Source organism: Nyctereutes procyonoides, unplaced genomic scaffold (genome assembly GCF_905146905.1).
Source record: "Nyctereutes procyonoides isolate TBG_1078 unplaced genomic scaffold, NYPRO_anot_genome, whole genome shotgun sequence".
NCBI classification, from domain to species: Eukaryota; Metazoa; Chordata; class Mammalia; order Carnivora; family Canidae; genus Nyctereutes; species Nyctereutes procyonoides.
In genome coordinates this window covers 2,387,825-2,410,284 of record NW_026575133.1, presented here as the reverse complement: position 1 = coordinate 2,410,284, position 22,460 = coordinate 2,387,825, and the positions used below count along the sequence as shown (strand labels likewise).

Here is a 22,460-nt window from a genome sequence, read left to right as displayed (position 1 = left end):
CGACTGAGCCAACCAGACACCCTGAATTGAGATATTTTAAAATAATATATTAAAGATAATGCTTAATTTTGCTTGGTTAAATTTTATTCTTGTTTTTATAGTATTTTTTGTTACTATTATGGAAAATCAATATATATTTTTGCATTCTTCTCCCCTGCTCTGCTTCACCACTATATTCTTTGAGGCTTAATTATAAAATTAAGTTGTGACTTTAAACCACAGTGGCCTGGCCTGTAACTTTATAAATTATTATAAACATGCCCTGAGGCTTGTGTTTTAATTTAATCAGGTAACCTAAATATTTAATTGCAAGTAAGAGGAAAGCTTAGATTAGTGTGTAGGATCTTTGAGAACCTCAATCCTATGTTTATTCACATAACTTTCTCCTTTTTCATGTGTGGTACACATTTCTAGTTTACTAAAGAGGAACCAGAGAGAGCGAATAGGCAAAAACTCTGAGTCCTACTGTGGACAGATTTCATCACTTTTTGAAATCCTCGCCCTGTTTACTAAAGAAGAGTAATCATTCAGCTGTCTTCAACTTTTTTTTATTAGTTGAGGCTGAAATGGAAAGATTGTTTAGATAGAGGGAAAGAGTTTTCATAGGCTATAAAAGTTTATTTTACTTTCTGACTGAGCAACATTAGATGAAAAGAACAAGAGCTGGCCAGGTGTTATTCCCCAAGAGTTGGCGGTTCTTCGGAGTCTTGTTAGCGCTATACCTCCAACACAGATATGCTGCTAAGGGAGCGGCTAAATTAAGTGGTCCAGATGAAAAAGTAAATGCTGATTACATTTCTCTTTCTGCTGTAGTGCCTTGCTTGCCCTGTTCAGAGGCATAGTTGGTAATGCTTTGAAAAATGTTTTATGAGGTTTTCTGGTTATTTATACTATCATAGAATTTTAAAGGTTGGATGCACCTTAGATATTGTGTCATTTGACTTCCCCTTAGTGAGGCCCAGAGATGAAATGATTTGCCCAAGGCATATCACAGCATACTGATGATGCCATGGAAACTATAATCTTCTGTCCCTGTGTGAATTATAGAAATATTTATATTATTAATCTTTTAATCTCTTGTGTATTTAATTTTTAAAGGTTCTTCTGAAGGCATAAGAAAGCAACATTTTGGAAATATTTTTAAACTAGAAAAAAATATATACACACACATACATACGCACATGTGCACATAGATATACACACACACCTTTTTAAAAATTTAGTAGGTTCTGTCAGGCTAAATGGATTGGTATTTCATGAAATGAAGGTCACTAAATATATTTTTAGGGAACTAATAATAGTATGTATGTATGTATGTATGTATGTATTTATTTATGATAGACACAGAGAGAGAGAGGCAGAGACACAGGCAAAGGGAGAAGCAGGCTCCGTGCCGGGAGCCCGATGCGGGACTCGATCCCGGGACTCCAGGATTGCGCCCTGGGCCAAAGGCAGGCGCCAAACTGCTGAGCCACCCAGGGATCACCGGAACTAGTAATAGTTTTTTATTTTTTATTTTTTATTTATTTTTATTTTTATTATTTATTTTATTTTTATTTTTTTTATTTTTTTATTTTTTATTTTATTTTTTATAGTAATAGTCTTAAGTCTAATGTAGGATGCCTCTTACTTGAGATTTTACATACAAATTTTTTTCCCCGTAATGTTATATACTACCACTAGACAAAATACTAAATTGAGAACATTTAGGGAAAATAAAAAGAGAAGGACAGAATTAAATGGGATATCTTTGAACCAGGCCTGAATTCATTATCCTGTGATTTTAGAGGGTACCTCTTGGAACCTTACTGTTGTGGAAAAAAGCACAGCAAGAGACTTGATGTGTCCCAGTGCCAGCTCTGCCTTCCCGTGTAGTTATGGGCAAATTATTCTACCTCTTTGATCTCATTTTCCTCATCTGAAATGAGGGAAATCATATCTATTTGATAGAATTGTTATTTGATTTAAATAAGGTAATTTATGTGGATCATTTATCAAAATTTCTGATACATAGTTTACATTTTAAAAATGGTCATTGATATGGATACTAATAGCACATAATGTGGGCCTCTAGTTCCAGTTTAATTTGGCATTAGCAATTATGAAATGTTAAATTAGGATTTGATTTATCCTCAAGCTGTTGCACTAGACCACTGGGTACTTTAGTTCATTCTTCTAGGGCAGGGATAGTGGCATTCTTGCTTACTCTCTTGCATCTTTAGCTTTTAAGACATTATAAGCTCTTAATAAATTGTGTAGCATCTGGGCAGTTTGTGCCTAACTGCTCTTTAGATAACTGGTTTTCTATGATTTTTAGATGATCTGGAATAGTAGTTCCTAACCGGGGGAGGTCACTATCCACTCCCATTTCCCTTCATTTGAAAATTCTTGCAGTATAATGAAAAATATTGTTGAAAAACTGATAACTCTTAAAGGATTCATTTCTCCCATTTATTCTGTTGATCCTCTTTTGAATTTTCCTCGAATATCCCAACTTAACGGATGAAATTATTTCTTTTTTTTTTTATGAAATTATTTCTTAAGTATTTCTTCTTCTCTGGAGTGAAGTGCTAAGTTGAGAGTCCTGCAGGTAGAGAGAAATGCCAAGGTCTTAAATATTTCGAATTCAGTGATTCTCATTCTTGACGATTTTTCATCTTCAGCATTATGAGGTGTATTATCCTTATTTTTCAGGTGAGAAGTTGGGGCCCATAGGTTAAATAACTTGTCCAAGGGTTGACCAATGGAAGGTGACAGTAAGGATTTGAACCTAGGGAGCACAGTCCTAGAGTTTGAGCTTTTAACCATTATGTAATGTTTTCCTCCAGATACCTGTCTGGTGGTAAAGGCCTGATTGCCAAAGTTGGGTAAAGGGCTGGGGAAGTGGCCGGTCCTTTCATTTAGCCTAAAGATTTTTTGCTTAAGTTTATCTCCCCTCCCTGTTTTCAGCTCTCCCTGCTTCCCCTAATTCTGCAGCTTCTATGGTGGAGTTCTATAGGAGAAGGTGCCTCTGGTCTAGTGGAGGAGGGAATTGAGGTTATTCATCTAGCATTGTGGGGGGTAGAGAAGGGAACTTGAACATCCAAGCCGTCCATAAACTTTTTTTTTTTTTAAGATTTATTTATTTATTTATTCAGAGAGAGAGAGAGAGACAGAGACACAGGCAGGGGGAGAAGTAGGCTCCATGCAGGGAGCCCGATGTGGGACTCGGTCCGGGGCCTCCAGGATCACACCCCGGGCTGCAGGCAGTGCTAAACCGCTGCGCCACTGGGGCTGCCCGCATAAACATATTTTTTTTTACACAGTTCCCTGATGTGTTCAGCCCTAGATTTGTCCCCTACTTTTTGATGTGTGTGATGCCTTCCTGAGTGACTCAAGTATCTCTTATGTTCTGTGACATCAACCCCGTTCTGTTTTGGTTTCCTTTGCTTTGTTGGTCATTTGCCATCTTTTCTCCATTTTCAATTTTCTAAAAATATGTTGAAACCTTTTCTTACTGTCTTTTTGTCCTTGTGTACTACATCCTTTTTATTCCTTTATTATAGACATTTTAATGGAGTTTCAGGAGGGGAAAGACCACATACTTGTGGTTAATCTGCATTGTTTAATTGGAAGTCTGGGAACTCAGTGCCATATTTTGTCCTCCTAGTTTCAACCAAAGTGTTTTAGCTGGATCAAATAATTTGAGTCTGGTATTGAATCTTCAGTCTGGGTATTTTGAATTCTTGATGTTTGCAGTTCCTTAAACCTTGTGCTAACTGCAAAGTTGAATAGCATGGCTTTTTAGAAATTCTTATCCAAGCCATTGATAACATTGTTCTACTTCCAGATTGATACCTTTTTTTCCCCAAAAGGATGTATATGTGTATATATATATTTTTTTCTGATTTTGATGTGATGATGTAGGATCAGTGTAAAAAATTTGGAAACTACAGAGAAATGTAAAGAAAATAAAAGTCACCTGGTTGTGATTATTACTAACATTTTCTTCCGTCCTTCTTTCTTTACATTCATCCACATAATTTAGAGTTTTTAAAAATTGGGTTCATGTTATTATATATGTGATTTCAAAAAATTTATGTAACATATAGTGTTTAGTACTTACTCTTATAAGTTATGTATTAATTAGTTTTTACTCTTTTTAAAACATTATGAGCCTGTCTTCATATTGTTAATTTAAAAAAAATTTGTTTATAAAATAAAAAATGGGGGATCCCTGGGTGGCGCAGTGGTTTGGCGCCTGCCTTTGGCCCAGGGCCCAATCCTGGAGACCCGGGATCGAATCCCACATCAGGCTTCTGGTGCATGGAGCCTGCTTCTCCCTCTGCCTGTGTCTCTGCCTCTCTCTCTCTCTCTCTCTCTCTGTGTGACTATCATAAATAAATAAAAATTAAAAAAATTAAAAAATGTGTATATATCATATTGTATAACCTGAATATTGTAATTTTCCCTGTTTCCTAATTATAAGATATTCTGATTATTTTCCTTCCTTCCTTCCTTTTTTCCTCCCTTCCTTCCTTGCTTTTTTTTCCTATTGAAAATAACATGTTTGGCTATCCTAGCACATACATATTTTAATGTGTCTGAGTCTTTTATTAGTATAAATTCTTGGAAATGGAATTATTGAATCAAAAGATGTAAACCTTTTTAAGGCAGTTTTTGATGCATGTTGCCTAGATACATGTTTCTAGTCATCTAAAAAAAATTGTACAGCTTAAATTGCAGATAGGTTGGTTTATATTGCTTGATTAAAATCACTGTATCAGATTTTCCAGTCCATTTTTTTTTTCATTCAGGAGTTTTTGAGTGTTTACTGCTTTCCAGCACCATGGTAGGCTCTGGATGTATAAAGTTGAACCAGAAGCTATGGCTTCAGGGGTCCATGGGTTCTCTGAAATTATACACTTAGTTTTGTGTGGATGTGCAATTTTTGAGGGGCAAAGGAGATATTACTTTCTTTGGATTCTTAAAGGTATGTATAGCCCAAGGCAACTTAATACTGTCTGTGAATATATTGACCCTTTTAATCCTTAAGACAACTCTTGGAAGGAGATAGCATAGATAATTATCTCTGTTTTAAAGCTGAGGGATCTGAGGCTCATAGAGGTTAAATGACTTGCTTTTATTCACATAGCTAATAAATAGTAGAACCCAAACTAAAACTCAGGTTTCTGCCTATTTCTTTATAAATTTTTGTATAGTGACTTTATGAAAAACTGCCAACTACTTTTGAAGTGAAGTAGAGCATTTGTGATTTCCACCTTGGTAATGCTATCAAAAGAGAAGGCTAAAAACACTAGGCATGGTATGTTCTTAGAGAACTCAAATTATTACCACTATAATTTCACTTGTTTTTTTCATTGTTTTCACTATCCAGTTATTAGTCTGGAGTATTGTTGTGGATTGGTGACTCATTGGTAGGTAGTTTCCAGGATCTACTCTACTCTTGCTTTCTGGTTGAAAATCAGTATTAACAGTTGTCGTTATATACCTTTGGTTTTATTTTTCCCCCCCAGGTAATGTATTTACATTGGTGAAATCTTAATTGTATCCTCTTTAGAATTCATAGGTGTGTATTTCATCTGAGAAAGATACACCCTTTTATAATTTTAAAGCAGTGATTTACAGTGTTTTTTTCAGATCATTTTCTAGTTCTATAGAATGCTGAATAATGAATTGGTATATTCAGGCACATTACATTAGTTATCTTTAGAGCGGCTCACTCCTGAGAGAAGTGCTATTTTAGTTGAACAACCATACTCTTCAATTATTTGTGATGTTTGTATTTGCCCATATGCCTGCAAGAGGAATTTCATTAAAATATGATCAACCAAGGTCCTTTTTACAGCCTGCCATAAAGATAGGTTTTCCCTTTGACCATGTTTCTTTTTTTTTGTTGTTGAAGATTTTATTTATTTATTCATGAGAGACACAGACGAGACAGAGAGAGAGAGAGAGAGAGAGAGAGAGAGAGAGAGAGAGGCAGAGAGAGACACAGGCAGAGGGAGGAGCAGGCTCCACGCAGAGAGCCTGACGTGGGACTCGATCCCCGGTCCCCAGGATCAGGCCCTGGGCTGAAGGCGGTGCTAAACCGCTGAGCTACCCGGGCTGCCCTGACCATGTTTCTTTACTAGATTTTACATCAGTGAAAGATATTCTTCAAGACCTCTTTGTGAATCATTCTGAGATAACTCTGCTGAAGAATTTCATTTGTTTATATTGGCATTTTCTCATACACACACATGCATACATGCATGCATGTCCCCTAATCATACACAGGTGCTTGTATATGTGTATACTATAATATACTTTGTGTTTTCCTTTGCCAAATAAATGGGAAATCATGCTCTTAAAATTTGCTAAGTTTTTTTTATTTGTTTAGTGCCTGTTCTGTGCAGGGTACTGAAATAGGCATAACTGGGGGTAAAAAGGATGTAATCTATATAGACATAGGTCTCAAGGTCTGATGGTCTTTTTGAGGAGCTAAGACACTGGTATGAGGTTATGAGGTTTAAGTGGTATAGACCTAGGTACCATAGGGAGGTATGTAGAGAAAGCCATAGACTTTCAGAGAAAGGGAGAGGCTGTGGGGTTTGAGAGGTGTTGAGGGGTGCAGAATCAAGGATTACTCTGTGGAGGAGAGGGTAGTGGAATGGGAAATGTTTTAGGATGTACATTTGTGGTGGACTTTACAGCATAGGCAGAAAAAGCTCAGAGGCCGAGATGTGTGGGAACAGCAGGTAATTGAATTTGACTCGAGTAAAGGGAGAGAGGATGATGGATGGGCAAGAGAGCTGAACTACAGTACATACTGTGAGGAATCTTAAAAGCTTTATGCAGGTCAATGCCATATTGTATATCTCAGAATTTCATACATGTAACTACCACACTGTTAATGGTGATTGTCAGTGAATGTCTGATTTTAACAGCAAGAAGTTTGGTGGCTTTGCAGTATTTTGCTATGAGGTCTCCCATAGCCCTTTGTTGCTACTACCCAAGCCTGGATGTTTCTGTGGTTCTCTTTATCCCATGGTTGCTGTAGTTGCCTGCTGCCCTTTGTGCATTATCACACTCTGTGGAAATCCCATATGGGGACCTCTTGCTACGAGATCTAGCTTCTGCTGGAGGAACCCTTTATAGGCACTACATGGCCTCACTGTCCCTCCCTTCTCTGCTTAGCCTCAGTTTTTGCCATTTTGAAAATCCTAAATTCCTCACTCCCCAAAAGGGCCTTGATAGAAAGGAAATCTCTATGGGAGCCATTGTTGTTGGAGACAAGAAAGCAGTTATCTTCTATTTTGAGAGTATTTCTCTATCCCTCCTTTATGGGACTTCTGTGTTTTCCTGCCATCTTGAGTGTTGTGGTTTTGGGGTACCCACTCTGAGCTGACTTACAATAAGGGGAAGCTCTTCTCTTTTGTTGAGGATGGGGGAGACATGTTGCTAGTGTCTGGAGTTCTAACTCAGGTTGCTATTTCTCCTGGAAACCATAATATTGTAGCTGGCCAATAATTATGGTTCAGCTACAATTTATGTTTGAGAAGTTTTAATTAACATTTAAGAAATTTAATATTATTTCTTGGGGGAATTGTATTTCAAATTCTAAAAAACCAATAATACAGTACAGGAGAACTTAAACTTTTTTTGTGCTTTTTGTTGTTATAAAGATATCTCTCTATTTTTATTTATTTTTTATTTTATTTTATTTTTTAAAGATTTTATTCATTCATGGGAGACACACACACACACACAGAGAGAGAGAGAGAGAGAGAGAGAGAGAGGCAGAGACACAGGCAGAGGGAGAAGCAGGCTCCATGCAGGGAGCCCGACGTGGGACTCGATCCTGGGTCTCCAGGATCAGGCCCTGGGCCAAAGGCGGCGCTAAACCGCTGAGCCACTGGGGCTGCCCTAAAGATATCTCTTTTATTCTAATTGCCTAAGTAATATTCAAAAACAATTTAATAATTTCAGTGGACATCTAGAGTGTTTGTAGGTTTTTTGGGTTTTATTTGGAAACCAATGACCATAAGCACTTTTTCCCCCAGTTTTGTTGAGAAATAATGACATATATATATCACTGTATAAGCTTAAGGCATACAGCAGCATGATGGTTTGATTTCACATATTGTGAAAATTTGTGATTACCACAAATAGAAAGAAAAGAAGGGGGATGCCTGGGTGGCTCACATGGTTAAACATCTGCCTTCAGCTCAGGTCATGATTCCAGGGTCCTGGGATCTGGCTCCACAATGGGCTCTGCTCAGTGGGGAGCCTCCTCCCTCTCCTCCTCCTCCTCCTCTTCTTCCCGTCCCCCACCCCTTATCTCTCCTCCTCCCCTCTCCCTGCTGCTCTGCCTGCTGGTAATCTCTGTCTCTGTCTCTCATTCTCTGTCAAATAAATAAAACCAAAAAAAAAAAAAAAAGAGAAGAAAGAAGGAAGACAAGAAGTTCTTCCTTGTGATGAGAATTCTTAGGATTTACTCTTAAAGACCTTCCTATATATCATGTGGTAGTGTTAGCTATAGTCATCATGTTATACATTGCATGCCTAGTACTTATTTATAAGCACAGTTTGAAAGCACATTTTTGAAAGGTTTATAGGTCAGAGACCATCTGAACAATATTGTGGTAGCATATTTTTGAAAGCAGTCAAGAGTAAAAATGACTCATCTCTAGGGGGCCTTTGGGTAATTTATGAACAGTGACACCTGCTAGATAGAGGTTTGTATTTTAATCTTCCTAATTATGAATAGTCACTGGGATTCCTCAGAGAATCTCTGGCCTCTAGTCACTTGTATTTCCAAGAATGTTAAAATGAATGTTTATCTCAGAGGTCTTTTAGCTAGAAGTTGCTCTCTTGAGGATCATATTTTTAAGTTTTGTATATGTTCAATGAAAACTTTCTTACGTGTTTTAAGCTTTTTTAATTTTTGTTTTTTAAACCAAATTATTCATTTAAAGATTATTTTGTAAATGTTCTTATATAATTTTCTTTACAAAAAGGATAATTTCTTCGTGTAATGTGATAATCATTGAAAATGAAGATAGTTAAATTCTTTTATTTTGAATAAAATCTTAAAACATACATAAAAAAGGAAAGAATTATATACTGAACTCTCATATACTTATCACCCAGATTCAACTATTAATGAATACAGACTTTAACTTCAGGAAATGTTGACTTTTTCTTTTATTATTTTTCCTATAACTATTTTATAAACCAGTATGCTAATTTGCAATTTTTATCTTATGCAGAGGATGTGATGCCAGCCACTTACTGTGAAATTGACTTAGATAAAGAGAAGAGAGATGCATTTGTGTATGCTATCAAAAATCACTACTGGTACCAGATGTACATAGATGACTTACCAATATGGGGTAGGTATTGTATGTTATATTTAAAGTTTGGGAATATTTGCATAATAAGCATGACTTATGTAATGACTTTTAAGGTGATTTGATTGTACACTGAATCAGTTAATATGTTTTCCACAGAATGATTTTAATACCAATTTTATGGTCCCCTGTTACTTGAAGCAGTTTTAACGTTGCAAACCTTATATGAAACTCCCTAAAATATAACTTTTCAAAGAATTCGAAGAATTAAAAGGTATTTTGAATAATTTGGAATATCCTCCCTGTCCCCATTTTTCTCATATCTTATTTTGGGTTATTCTATCAAATACAATCAAAGGAACTAAATAGTATTTTGGCGTTTTATTTTGGCTTTCTTTCATGTGGAACTGATAGTATGGTTTTTAGATAACACAGCCTCTTGAATTACTTGTTTCACTTGTTCCTATGTTATTTTCCAAAACAGCATATGTTTAAAAAATTTTTTTAAATATTTTTATTTTTAAATAATTTCTACATCCAGCAAGGGGTCAGACTTAACAACCCCAGCATCTAGAGTCATGTGCTCTACTGACTGAGTCATTCAGGCATCCCTAGAAATTTTTAATGTTTTAGCTCTTATCTCTATTAATGGAGAAGAGCTATGGCTTAGCCAGTACAAACCTATGCAGAATCCAAATTTGGGGCGCCTGGATGGTTCAGTGGTTGAGTATCCGCCTTTGGCCCAGGGCATGATCCTGGAGTTCCAGGATCAAGTCCCACATCAGGCTTCCTGCATGGAGCCTGCTTCTCCCTCTGTTTATGTCTCTGCCTCTCTCTGTGCAGAGACACATTATTCTCTGCAGTAATCATTATACTCTCATGAATAAATAAATAAAATCTTTATTTAAAAAAATTTTTTAATATAAACAGAATCTTAAAAAAAATCCAAACTTTGTGTGGACTTGATTAAATTATTTTAGTTGTTTTTTTTAAAGGATATATTTACATGTAGCTTGCAGGAGAACAATATTACATGAAGGAATTCACATCTATATACTGTTGAAGTGAGTTAGTGTATAGCACATCAGTATAAAATAAGTGAATATTCTAAAGAGGGGGAAGAAACCTGAGTAGTTGTGTACTTATTGCAACTGGCAGGGCATTTGGGACCACAGCTGCTCTTAGTCCTTTTGTATCTCATATGGGTAACAGCTTGCAAGGCACAGAGCTCTGCCAGATGTGTACTAATGACTGGGTAGGGAGAGTCCCATAGCTGGTTTGGCTGCATGAAGATGGTGAACTTGTTAGGAATCTGATTAAATTATTTTAGATGCAAAGCACAGCCAACTATCATTGCCAGCATGTTTGATCATATTATTCTCTTAGGTTTTTTTTTCCCCTCCCTTTGGACACCTGTTCTTATATATAATGAATATTCTAATTCTTAAAATTGTTAGCAGACTACTATATTTGTGAGCAGCAAACCGAAATAATGAACATATCAGATCAGAGTTTAATGTAGTACTAAGATGAAATTTTTAAGAAAGTCAATCTCAAGATATAATTGTATGCATCACTGCTACTCTGTTGCATGTTAATTAGGTGTAGATAGTAGGCATTTCATATAAATGACTATAATTAGTATTACATTAACACAGACATTTTTGTGATCAGTTCTGAGGGTAACAAGAAGATGTGCTGAATATTCACTCAAGATTTCTGAGCCTGTAGTTCAGGAGAACCCATTAGTTAAGGTTTCTTCTTTTTTTGGTGAGAAAGCAGTTTTCTCTCATGTTCTTTTCTTTTTTTTTTTTTTAATTTTTTTTATTTATTTATGATAGTCACAGAGAGAGAGAGAGACAGAGACACAGGCAGAGGGAGAAGCAGGCTCCATGCACCGGGAGCCCGACGTGGGATTCGATCCCGGGTCTCCAGGATCACGCCCTGGGCCAAAGGCAGGCGCCAAACCGCTGCGCCACCCAGGGATCCCTCTCATGTTCTTTTCCATTGCTTTTGGGTTTCTTGTCTGGAACCTTATTAGTCTTTTTTCAGTCATTTCTATGGGTCAACATGGCAACTGTGCTTTCCTGCCCTAAAATAAATCTTTTATAGCCGTAGGATTCTAGGGTCTACCATGTTTAGGACAGTACATTTGGATGTCCAAGAATGTCTGAACTATGGGAATTCTCGTCAGAAAAAAATTCTTATTTGACCTTTTTTGAGGTAAATGTTTCCGTATCTTTTAAAAGTCCATTAGAAAATAGCTTCTTATTTGATGTAATTGTGTCTTTACCCCCAGAATTTTCATTGTAGATAGGTAAATAAACCTTGATGGAATTAGTTATCAGAAGAATTTCATTATCTCTCTGCAATCCCAAACACAATGAAACTGTATTCCTTGAATTTGTATCAGTTTGAGAGAACTTTGGTTAATAAGCAAATAATCCTTAATAAGAAATGATCTTTTTTTTCCCTCCAATACTTTAATGAGATGCATTGACCATAGAGGGAAGGCCCTAAAAAGTCACTTTTAGTATAAAGGCTCTTGGGAAATATATAGGTTTGGGTAGGGAGCATCAGATAAGTAGCTGTCAGTATGAGGGCATAAGAGTAGATCCTCAGGTACCACCTGTTGTCCTGACACTGTTTGGGTCTTCTTTCAGTGCCTCAGATTGGGAACAAAATGATCATCTTAGGGTACCTGGGTGGCTCAGTTGATTAAGTGTCTGCCTGTGCTCAGGTTATGATCCCAGGATCCCACCTAAGCCCTGTATTAGACTCCCTGCTCCTCCCTCTCACCAACCCCTCCATGCTCACTCGCTCTCATATGAATAATTAAAAATCTTAAGAAAAAACCCAAAACAGGGGATCCCTGGGTGGCGCAGCGGTTTGGCGCCTGCCTTTGGCCCAGGACGCGATCCTGGAGACCCGGGATCGAATCCCACATCAGGCTCCCGGTGCATGGAGCCTGCTTCTCCCTCTGCCTATGTCTCTGCCTCTCTCTCTCTGTGTGTGTGTGTGTGAGACTATCATAAATAAAAATTAAAAAAAAATAAATAAAAAAAAAAAATAAAAACTGACAAATTATTAAAAAAAAAAAAAAGAAAAAACCCAAAACAAAATGATCATTTTAAACTAGTGCCTCATTAACATTTATTTTCAATATTCCTTTCGTTTTGATGTTTTCCCAAGGATAGGTCCAGTACTTGAATCATAAGGAGCAGGCATTTTAAGTTCTGGTACCGGTACACATATGTGCAGCTTGCTTAGGAATGTGTAGATCTTAGGTTATTAGAGAAAGTATTGGACTGGGCCTCTGGAGACTTTGGGTTTTGATTTTAGTTTGACCAGTACTAACTGAATGACTGTGCCAGATGGTGACCGTACTTCCCTGAAATTTTCAGGTATTAGGAAGAATACACACATAAGGTGATAATTATTACAATGAAGGTGAAACTCATGAGAAAACATGAACTTTGAGGATCGAATTAGCGATAGATTATGCTGAGCTGTTCATGGTGTGAGCATGGTTTATGTTTGCCAAGTAGTTAAAGAGTCCAGCCTATACTTTTGCTCTTTTCTAACCATAAATAATAATAATAATATTGCTTGTTTATAAATTTATTTATTTATTTTTATTTTTTTGTATATTTTTTTATTGGAGTTAGATTTGCCAACATATAGTGTAACACCCAGTGCTCATCCCATCAAGTGCCCCCCTCAGTGCCCATCACCCATTCACCCCCTCTCCTCACCCACCTCCCCTTCCACTATCCTTTGTATAAAAACTTTTTAATGGGCTTTTAGCTTCTACCATATTTTGAACATGAAGTGATATTACCTTGTATAAAGTGTTACTTGTTTTTAGGTATTGTTGGCGAAGCCGATGAAAATGGAGAAGATTACTATCTTTGGACCTACAAAAAACTCGAAATAGGTTTTAATGGAAATCGAATTGTTGATGTTAATCTAACTAGTGAAGGAAAGGTGAAACTCGTTCCCAATACTAAAATCCAGATGTCATATTCAGTAAGTATTTAAAATAATTGTATATAGAAGAAGTATTTGTGACCTAATAGCAAAAATTAAGTGTTTTTTTTTTATTAAATGAAAATAGGGTGCAACAGAATATTATTAAAACTGTATTTCCTTAATGTAAGTAAACCTCCTAAAAGCAGGGAGATTTGCTTCAGGTCTGTATTAGATACAGTTATGCATTTGCAAGACTTACCATTGGCTACAGCAAAGTTAGCCATTATAACTGAGCAATTAGAGCTAAGCCAACCATGTATTTTCATGGGTTCATTTTTAGATTGCAGTATACCTTGTTGCTTCTCTTTCCTTTTTTCTATTGCAGATAGAGATGATGCTGTATTGAAAATTGCTGGATGGGTATAGTTTATTATTACCATGTTTTGCTTTTTATCAGTTGGAATAAGATACTCTTGTAGAGTTAAGAGCTTGTCAGAGCTCTTTGAAACTGTCAAGTTAATTCTGTTCCATTAGGATTAAAAATAGTGGAAAGAAGAAAAATCTGTAGGTAGCCTCTCTCTCTGTCAGTTTTTTCCCTGATAAACAGAATGAGTCCATTGCTAGTAGCCAGTTTTTGAAAGTTTTTTTTAAGCTTATGCATATATATCTAGTGCAAATGATATTTACTTAACTGAACTTATAACGAAGTTTGATTATTGTAATAAAACTAATATAATCTAAAGTCAAAGATGGACGGGTTCTTACTCTAATTTGCCTAGGGCAATTCAGTTCTTTCCACAGTTATCAGGTAAGAGTATATAAGTCAGGAATAGTTAATAGTCCTTGAAAACTGAAATGATTCCTCTAAGTAAAGTTGAAAGTTTTGTTAATATACAGAGAGGAAAATTGGTTACGTTTTTATCGTATGTGTTTCAGCTTCTCAAGTTGGCAATAACTTATCACCATTTCTCTAGCTTCTCATTCTAAGTGTGTAAATCTTTTCTAATTTCGCTCAGAGTTTTGTTATTAGCTTATTAATTAGTTTACTGGCCTTTATTTTTAAGTGAAAAGTTTTTTTTTTTAAGGTGAAATGGAAAAAATCAGATGTGAAATTTGAAGATCGATTTGACAAATATCTTGATCCATCCTTTTTTCAACACAGGGTAGGTAAATTGTGTATTTGAAGACATTCATTTTCTGCTTAGTCAGTTAAAAAACAGCATCTGCCATATGCAGGGCACTGTGTGAAGGCTGGGGAGTTAAAAAATTGGGCTAGTGGTGATTTCACATATGAGCTTAGAGTGCTAGGGTCATAGAAAGTTTTAGAGGAGCAGTCAAAAGCCCCCTCGTCATGCCAGTGCTTTAAACTGATTTTGAGTGACACGAGGAAAGATATAACAAACCAAAAGGCAGAATATCATTTTTATTATTAATGAGGCCAATATTGAAAAATGTGATGTATCTGTGGACAGGTGGGCTTCTTAATATTGAAACTCAGAATTAGACCGACTTCTTGCACTCAGTGCTGGAGTATTTCAAGCTTCTGTGTATGAGCACTTGCCCTTGGGAAACTTAACGTGTGGAGAAACAGAGCAGAATGTGTACATCCTTTAGCTAGGAAGGGATGAGAATGGAGTGAAATCAGAAACTTACTGGTAGAACATCAAGACTGGGAAGAAATGTCCCCACTCCCCACCAGCAGATACAAGATAGAGCTCAGCAGATACAAGATAGAGCATTGTTGCTGATTTTGTACAGGTGATAGCTTTGTTTTTTTTTTATAGGAAAAAATAGGTTTTATTTTAATGTTTCCCTCCTTCAAGGATGGAGTTGAAAGGACAACAGGGCATAAAGGATGTATATATTCATCTGACTTTCTTCCTGGTCTCTTCTGTCTTTTGATCTTATCTTTTAGACTGGAATTCTGAGGTAATCTAAGTTTTTGTGGTCTAAAATTTGTATCATTGCTGTCAGACTTCACCAGAACCTGTCACTACTTTTGATCTTCTCTGGGTCATATTACTCCTGGAGCCAAAATTTCCTCCCTAGCCTCTACTTTCCCTACACCCAGTGTGTTCTTTTTAGATGTAGTGTTCACGCAGTCTTGTACATGGTTGAGGGATAGGCACAAATAACTTAGAGAATATTCAAAAATACGAGGTCTCTCAGCTGACACTTCCTAGTGGAACACCTGAGCCTGCCTTGTTTCTCGTGCCATTGGTTATTGATAACTTGGGGAAAGGCTGCCATTTGGCATTTCACTAGTAGAGCAATGTACCATATTTCTCCTTTCAGCCGTTACTAGTTGAACACCTGCTAGGTGTCAAGCAAAAGTCAAAGATCTGTGCCCTGTTGGAGCTTACCCTTCTGGTAAGGGGAGACATGTAATAGACATAGTAAGTTAAGGGTATGGTGTGTTCAAAGATACGTCCAAGAAGAAAAAGCAGTGGAGCAAGAGTGCCACAGGCGAGGCTAGTTGCAATTTGAATATGGTGCTCAGGATAAGTCTCTGAGATGGACTTTTGGGTAAAAACTTGAAGGAATTGATGGAAATAAGGAATATGGATATATGGGGGGGGGGTGAGGAAGAGTATTCCAGTCAGGGGCAACACTTTTGAAAAGCCTGTTTGGTGGGAATGTGTTCAGTGTGCTTGAGGAATAGCCAGGAGGCCAGGTGGCTGGTGCAGAATAAGGGGAGGAGTAGTAGATGAAGTCAGAAAGTAGCAGGAGCCAGATCACCCATGGCTGCTGTGGAGACTTTGAATTGCAAAGAAGGGGTATGGTAGTGTTTTCATGGGGTAATGACAAATCTGACTTCTGTTTTAAAAGGATCATTCAAGTTATTCTGTTGAAAAGAGGCCATGTGGGGGAAGGGGAGAAGCAGGGAGACAAGAGGGTATTGCAGCAATGCAGTGAGAATTTGAAGATGGCTCAGACCAAGGTGTAGGGGGGCAGCTGGTGAGAAGGTGTCAGATTGTGAGCATATTGTGAAGGAGAGAGCCAGTTGGATATCCTGATGAATGGGAAGATAAAGAAAGATTGACAAGAACTCTATGGTTTTCAGCCTAAGCAACTGTTGGATGAAGCTGCCATTGCTGGGACAGAAAGTGTATTTGGAGGTGTGGAGGGGAAGATTAGAGTAGAGTTTGGGACCTGTTGGTTTTGAAGTGTCATAAGACATCTGAATGGAGATACTTAACCATCTAGTTCAGTATATCAGTCTGGGGTTCAGGAGAAAAGTCTGGGCTAGAGATACAGATTTTGCATATAGATGGTATGTAATTTGATGTAATTACCAAGGAAGAGTATGTAAAAATAGAAGAGGACCAAAGACTGAGCCCTGGGGGCAATAAGAAAAGATTAGGGGGAGTAGGAGAAACCAGCTTTAAGGTTCTAAGGAGATACCAGTAAGGTAGGGAGGAAATGCTTGTGTGGTAAGCCAAACAAAGAAAGTGTATCATGGAGGAGAGAGCTTAGTTCTGGATTGTTGCTGCTGGGTCAGTCAGGTGAAAGTGTTGGATTCATTTGGAGTCATTGATAAACTTAACAAGAGAAGTTTTGGAGTAGTGGTGGGGCAGAGTCTGAACAGAGTTGGCATAAGAGCATGGAGGAGAGGAATTGGAGGCTGCAAGTCTGGCAGCTTAACGGAGAAAGAAATGGTGTATTCAGTAGGAAGAATGGAGTCAGATTTTTATTTTGAGATGTAAGAAAGATGTTTATATGTGGATGGGTTCAACAGCAAGTGCAAAACTGACAGTGTAGCAAAGAGGGAAGAGAAATACTGCAGCATGTTCCTTAAATAGGCAGGTAGGGTCTACTGTATAACAATAGGGATTATTTCTAATGCAGTGACTCTAAACCCAGGTTTAAGAACTTGAGCTGGACATGTTACTCTGTCTCTGCCACCAACCATAACTGTGGTCACATTACTCAGCTCCTCAGCTTCTGTCTCTTCAGTAGTGAAGCAGGGATTGTAATACTGTGCAGTGTTGTGACAGTCCATTTGATAGTGCTCTATAAAGCACTTAGGTCAGTGTTTGACACATAGAGGTGCTTAGTAAGTGGCACCCCTCTGGTTGTAAATTTCTCTCCAGTGTTCTAAAATTTGTGATGAGCCTGCAGTGCTGCTTTACGGTTAGCAACACTAGGGGGTGCTCGAGTCAGCAGTTCATAGGATTAGTAACCCCTTTGTGACATCTGGTTCTTTATTATTTTTAAGAAATATTTCCTTTGCTATAATAATTTCAAAATCATAACAGCATTTTGTGATTTTTGGAAATAAAAGGATATTATAAAATGTCAGGTTAATGGTAGTGCATATAATGGATATGGGTTTAAAGTTTATATCTTAAAAAAAAATAAAGTTTATATCTTAGAAAACAGCAGGGAGCTTTGATAGAAAGTTTTGCATTTTAGGTGGATCTTTCTTCCTACTAAATAGTAACTATGTAAAACTTCTTTTCTCTTCAAAAATTTGATAAATCAACAGAAGTTATGAAACATACGTATTTTTTCTCTTGTCCTTTTTTGGGTCATTAATTTCTCAGGGTGGGAACAAAATCAAATCTTTGGAAAAGTCTGTGTTTATAATTATAGACTGCTTTTATAAATCTTGAATGATACTTCAATGGTAAACTTAAATCTTCTATAACCCTTTTGCAAATATTGCAAAATGCATTCATTATTTTCTTTGTAATTTCAGTAGGTATTCAATAAATAAATTATGAAATGAAGGGAAAAAATGATTTTATGAAGATGTAGAGGCAATTGTTTTTCAGGGAGAGCCACAGAGTTTGTCCCTTGCCTGAAGCCTCAGGGTGGGTAATAGCCAGGACTGCCCCTCATCCTAGTAGTGGACATACCTAGCACATTAGCCCAGGTTAAAATCTGTCCTAATTCTACAAGACAGTACATCCTTCATGTATGTAGCTGTAGAAGTTCAGAGCAGGAGTGCATCTGTAAATAATGGAATACATAGATGAGAGGTTTTATGGAGGAGAGAGAAGGTTTTCGATTTGGGCTTTAAATAGTAGATGGAATTTATAGAGGTAGATAGTAGATCCCATGTGAAAGAAATTATGAGAAGGATGCTGGTAGAAATGGGAGTGCTGTACTTGTGGGTCACTGAAGAAGGAAAGCCCTACTGGAATATAGGCAACAGTGGAAAGAAAGGTTGGCTAGATAAGGTGAAGTAGCCATATCACAGAGGGTACAGAATATTAGGGAAAATAGTTTAGATTTGATATGTGAAAAAAATAAGGAATGTCGCTATAAGTTTTAGAATAGAGAAGTGATCTATGAACATGTTTCAGAAAGATTTGTGGGTAACTTTTATATAAGCTAGATAGGAAGGAAGGACAGGGACTGAAAATAAAGAAGGCTAAGTAGGAGGCTGTTAAGGCTGCCTCAGGGTGTGAGGTGATGATGTGGGAGTGGAGGGGATGGGATTGATAGAAACCTATTGAAGGAAAACAAAAGCTTAGTAATTATTAAATAGGAAGGATTAAGGAGAAGGAAGAGCCAGAGAGAATTCTAAATTTTCAAAGCCAAATGTTAGTACCATTAGCAGCAATTAGAAATCAGGAAAGTGTTATATGTGAGGCAGAAGATGATGAGTTTACTTTAGAGCGGTCTAAGTCTGAAATTCCAGAAAGACATTCAAGTGGAAACAATCATACTTAGCACAAGTGTGAAACATGAATGAGCAAGAGGGCTAGAGATTTGGAGCAGGACAGGGGTTGGGGGTTGAGTGTGTAGAAGATGTTCCATCATCAGTGGAACACTAGTTAGAAGTTCTGAGTCTGAAGAAGTCACCATAGAGGACCTAGATTGGCACTTTTGGAAAAGTTCACACAGGGTGGGAGGAGAAGGCATCGAAGATGAAAGAGAAGCAACAGCCTGTCGCACAGGATGGTGTAGTGGCGGTAGAGGTCAGATGTGGCAGGAGAGCAAGGACGATGGGCAGATAATTGACTGCTGAATCAGTTTAAAAGTTCATTGCAGGCCTTTGGGAGAAAATGTGTGGGGCAAAGTGAGATTGTATCATTTTTAGGAGTAAGTAGGGGAAGAAGTAGAAGGTATTGTTTCCTCATTTGAAAAGTATTGGCATTGAAAGGAGGGAGATAAGAAAATAGGAAGAATAAGGGGATAAAAGATCATGCAAACACTTTAAAAGATATTAATAAAAATGACTTATAAGTTTTTTTTTTAGTGTTTTACCATGAGCTAGGCACTAAGCCATATGCTTTACATTTATTACCTTATTTGAGCTATATAACTACCCCAGGGAGCAGATAGTGTTGTAGATGGGGCCTTTTGGTGATAGCTGATGCCGAAGAAAGGTACGAATTTAGGGGTGCAGAGTGAGAGGGGGAAAGCACCTCAAGGAATGAAAGAGATGTAGACCCTAGTTGAAAGATTGATTTAAAAGGGGAACAACTGGGGCACCTGGGTGGCTCATTGGTTGAGCGTCTGCCTTTGTCTCAGGTCATGATTCCGGGGTCTCAGGGTTGAGTCCCGCATCAGGCTCCCTGCAGTGAGTCTGCTTCTGCCTCTGCCTATGTCTCTGCCTCTCTTTCTTTGTCTCTCATGAATAAATAAATAAAACCTTAAAAAAAAAAAGAGGGGAATAACTTCTAGGAGATTGACAGAAAGAATGAAAGGCTAGGAAGAAAATGCAGAAAAATAAATGAAATTGGGGCCTTGGTTAGAGAAGAGAAATTTTGGAACTATCCTTCAGGAACGTTTGGGAATTAAAATATAAAGAAATTTGAAGTCCGATGCACTGAGTTCTGCCCTCAGAGATACAGTGTGCTTACTTTGTGATTATAAATCAGAATCTGGACATAATTCTGCGACATACGTGTGAGTGAAATCAAAGTCAAAAGCCTTGGGAACATTGGGACACGGTGGGGTACCTCATTGTTCTTTGTACCATAGATAACTCATTTAGAAGGGAGTGAATAAGGATGTTGGCAGGATGGAGAGGATGAACTGGAAGCAAGTGAAGCATATCATTTCTGGAGGGTAGCCTACATCCATGACAGTCAACCATGATGGTTCAGTCTTTTGTATTTTAAGGAGGATTTTAGGTTGTTGCTCAGTTAGAGGGAAGGGAACTAACATTTATTGAATATTTGCTGCTCTGTGCCAGACATGGTATCATACTTTTTATACATGTTCATAAGTCATACAGATCAGGATAGTATTATTACCTTCCTTTCTGTTATAAGAAAGCTTGGGTCGCATAGCTAGAATTTGATAGATTTTGGGTTAAAACCCAGGCGTGTTTGACTCCAGATCCCGTGTTTTTTCTGTGTAATGCCAAAGCTGTACTTTTTATTTGTACAGTAAAATTGATTATGAAAATCTACATATACAGTATCATGTTTTTAATGTATCTGAAGTTTACCGTGAAGAAAACCAGTCTCTTTGCATAGTGAATACTCACCCCAGTGTGTCTTAAGTTTGGATTTTTATGTAAAAGTTTTAAATAACTTTTTTTTTTTTTGCACTACCATGCTGTTGTCATCATGAAACGTGTGAATTTTGTGACTGATACTTAATGTTGGTAATATTTTATTTTCTGTTATTTTAGATTCATTGGTTTTCAATTTTCAATTCTTTCATGATGGTTATCTTCTTGGTGGGCTTAGTTTCAATGATCTTAATGAGAACTCTAAGAAAAGATTATGCCCGGTACAGTAAAGAAGAAGAAATGGATGATATGGTAAGCAAACATTTTATGTTTATAAAAATGATTTAACTCGGTGTTATTTTGAATGTTGGAATGTAGGTCACATGAGTTTCAGAATTCAGAATTTTCTGGTTTTTGAAAGGTGTAAAACTCCCTGAGGGGTCTCTACTCAAATATATTAATGTTTTTACCTGCTGTGATTACATGCCCCATAATCTAATACATTAGTGTTTTTACATGCTCTGATTACCTGCTCCATAATCAGGTGTATTAATGTTTTTTTCAGCAAAACATATGAATGTTCACCTTAAATGAGATAAACAGTACAAATAGCCTCTTCTTCACGCTTAAGTTTTGCACCAAATAAGAATGTGTCAGACTTCCGAAACAAACTTTGTTTTCAGAGCTTTTGATCGAGAACTTCAGCAACGAAGTTCTAGACCTGTATTGACATTTTTCTAATACTGTTAAATACTGCATAAAAAAAGGTTTAATTTAGTTTAGTTGGTTCAGAGGGGACGTTTGTTTTCTAAATTCTTTTATTGTATTAAGCAACAATGTTGTTAATGAGCAAAAGTGTGTTCTATAGAATATTAATGGCTATTCTCTATAGATATACTCCATCATTAAGTCAGTTTGGAAAAGAGTTAAACAGATTAAAATTTAATATGCTAATGTGCATTGTGAAGTATCACAGATTAGATAAAATATTTGGTGCTTCTCAAACATATCTGACCAGGATCCCCCCCAACCCCTAAAAAGCCAGATTATCTTAAGGGACTGATATTTCTTAAGAACTACTGTTTTAGATACTTGTTATTCAGGTTGAAAAGGAAAAATTGCATCCTTTTTAAAAAGTGGTATAGACAGTTAAATAATATTTAATAAGTAGCATTTAACCATTTGATATTTTCCTTATATATTTTCTTATATTCTAAGCTGTAAAGGACATTTCTGCATTTTAAGGCATCTAGGACTGGTTTTAATCTTTTTTCTCTCTTTGTTCTTCACCCGGCCCCTCATTATCTATGCGCCACAGGTGTGATGTAAATGGCAAGAATAGCAATGTTCAGAGAGCCAGTGTGCTCTTCTCTCATTTTGACCATTTCTTTTATTTTTCCATTCATTGGTATTCTCAGCATAACTGGGAGCTACCTTCCTGAACCTTATTAGTAAATGCCATTTATATTGTAACTTTAGCATTATAAATATTTTTAAAGATTTTATTTATTCATGAGAGACACAGAGAGAGAGGCAGGGACATAGGCAGAGGGAGAAGTAGGCTCCCTGCGGGAGCCCAGTGCAGAACTCAATCCCAGGATCCTGGGATCATGACCTGAGCCAAAGGCAGATGCTCAACCACTGAGCCATTCAGGCATCCCTAACATTATAAATTATTAAGGTAGTGATTATTTTAAATTTGAAATGTCTTCTAGATATTTTGAACCCCTTTTAAA

The 22,460-nt window shown here is 37.1% G+C and overlaps 1 protein-coding gene across 1 annotated transcript in view; it reads left to right on the top strand.

Annotated features, from left to right (window-relative positions):
• Positions 1–22,460, top strand: part of TM9SF3 (transmembrane 9 superfamily member 3) — a 65,883-nt gene that overhangs the window by 11,480 nt on the left and 31,943 nt on the right. The window contains exons 3-6 of the mRNA XM_055346189.1: positions 9,255–9,377; positions 13,204–13,364; positions 14,393–14,470; positions 20,905–21,036. Of these exons, the coding sequence (XP_055202164.1) occupies positions 9,255–9,377; positions 13,204–13,364; positions 14,393–14,470; positions 20,905–21,036 (494 nt within the window). The remainder of the gene's footprint in view (positions 1–9,254; positions 9,378–13,203; positions 13,365–14,392; positions 14,471–20,904; positions 21,037–22,460) is intronic.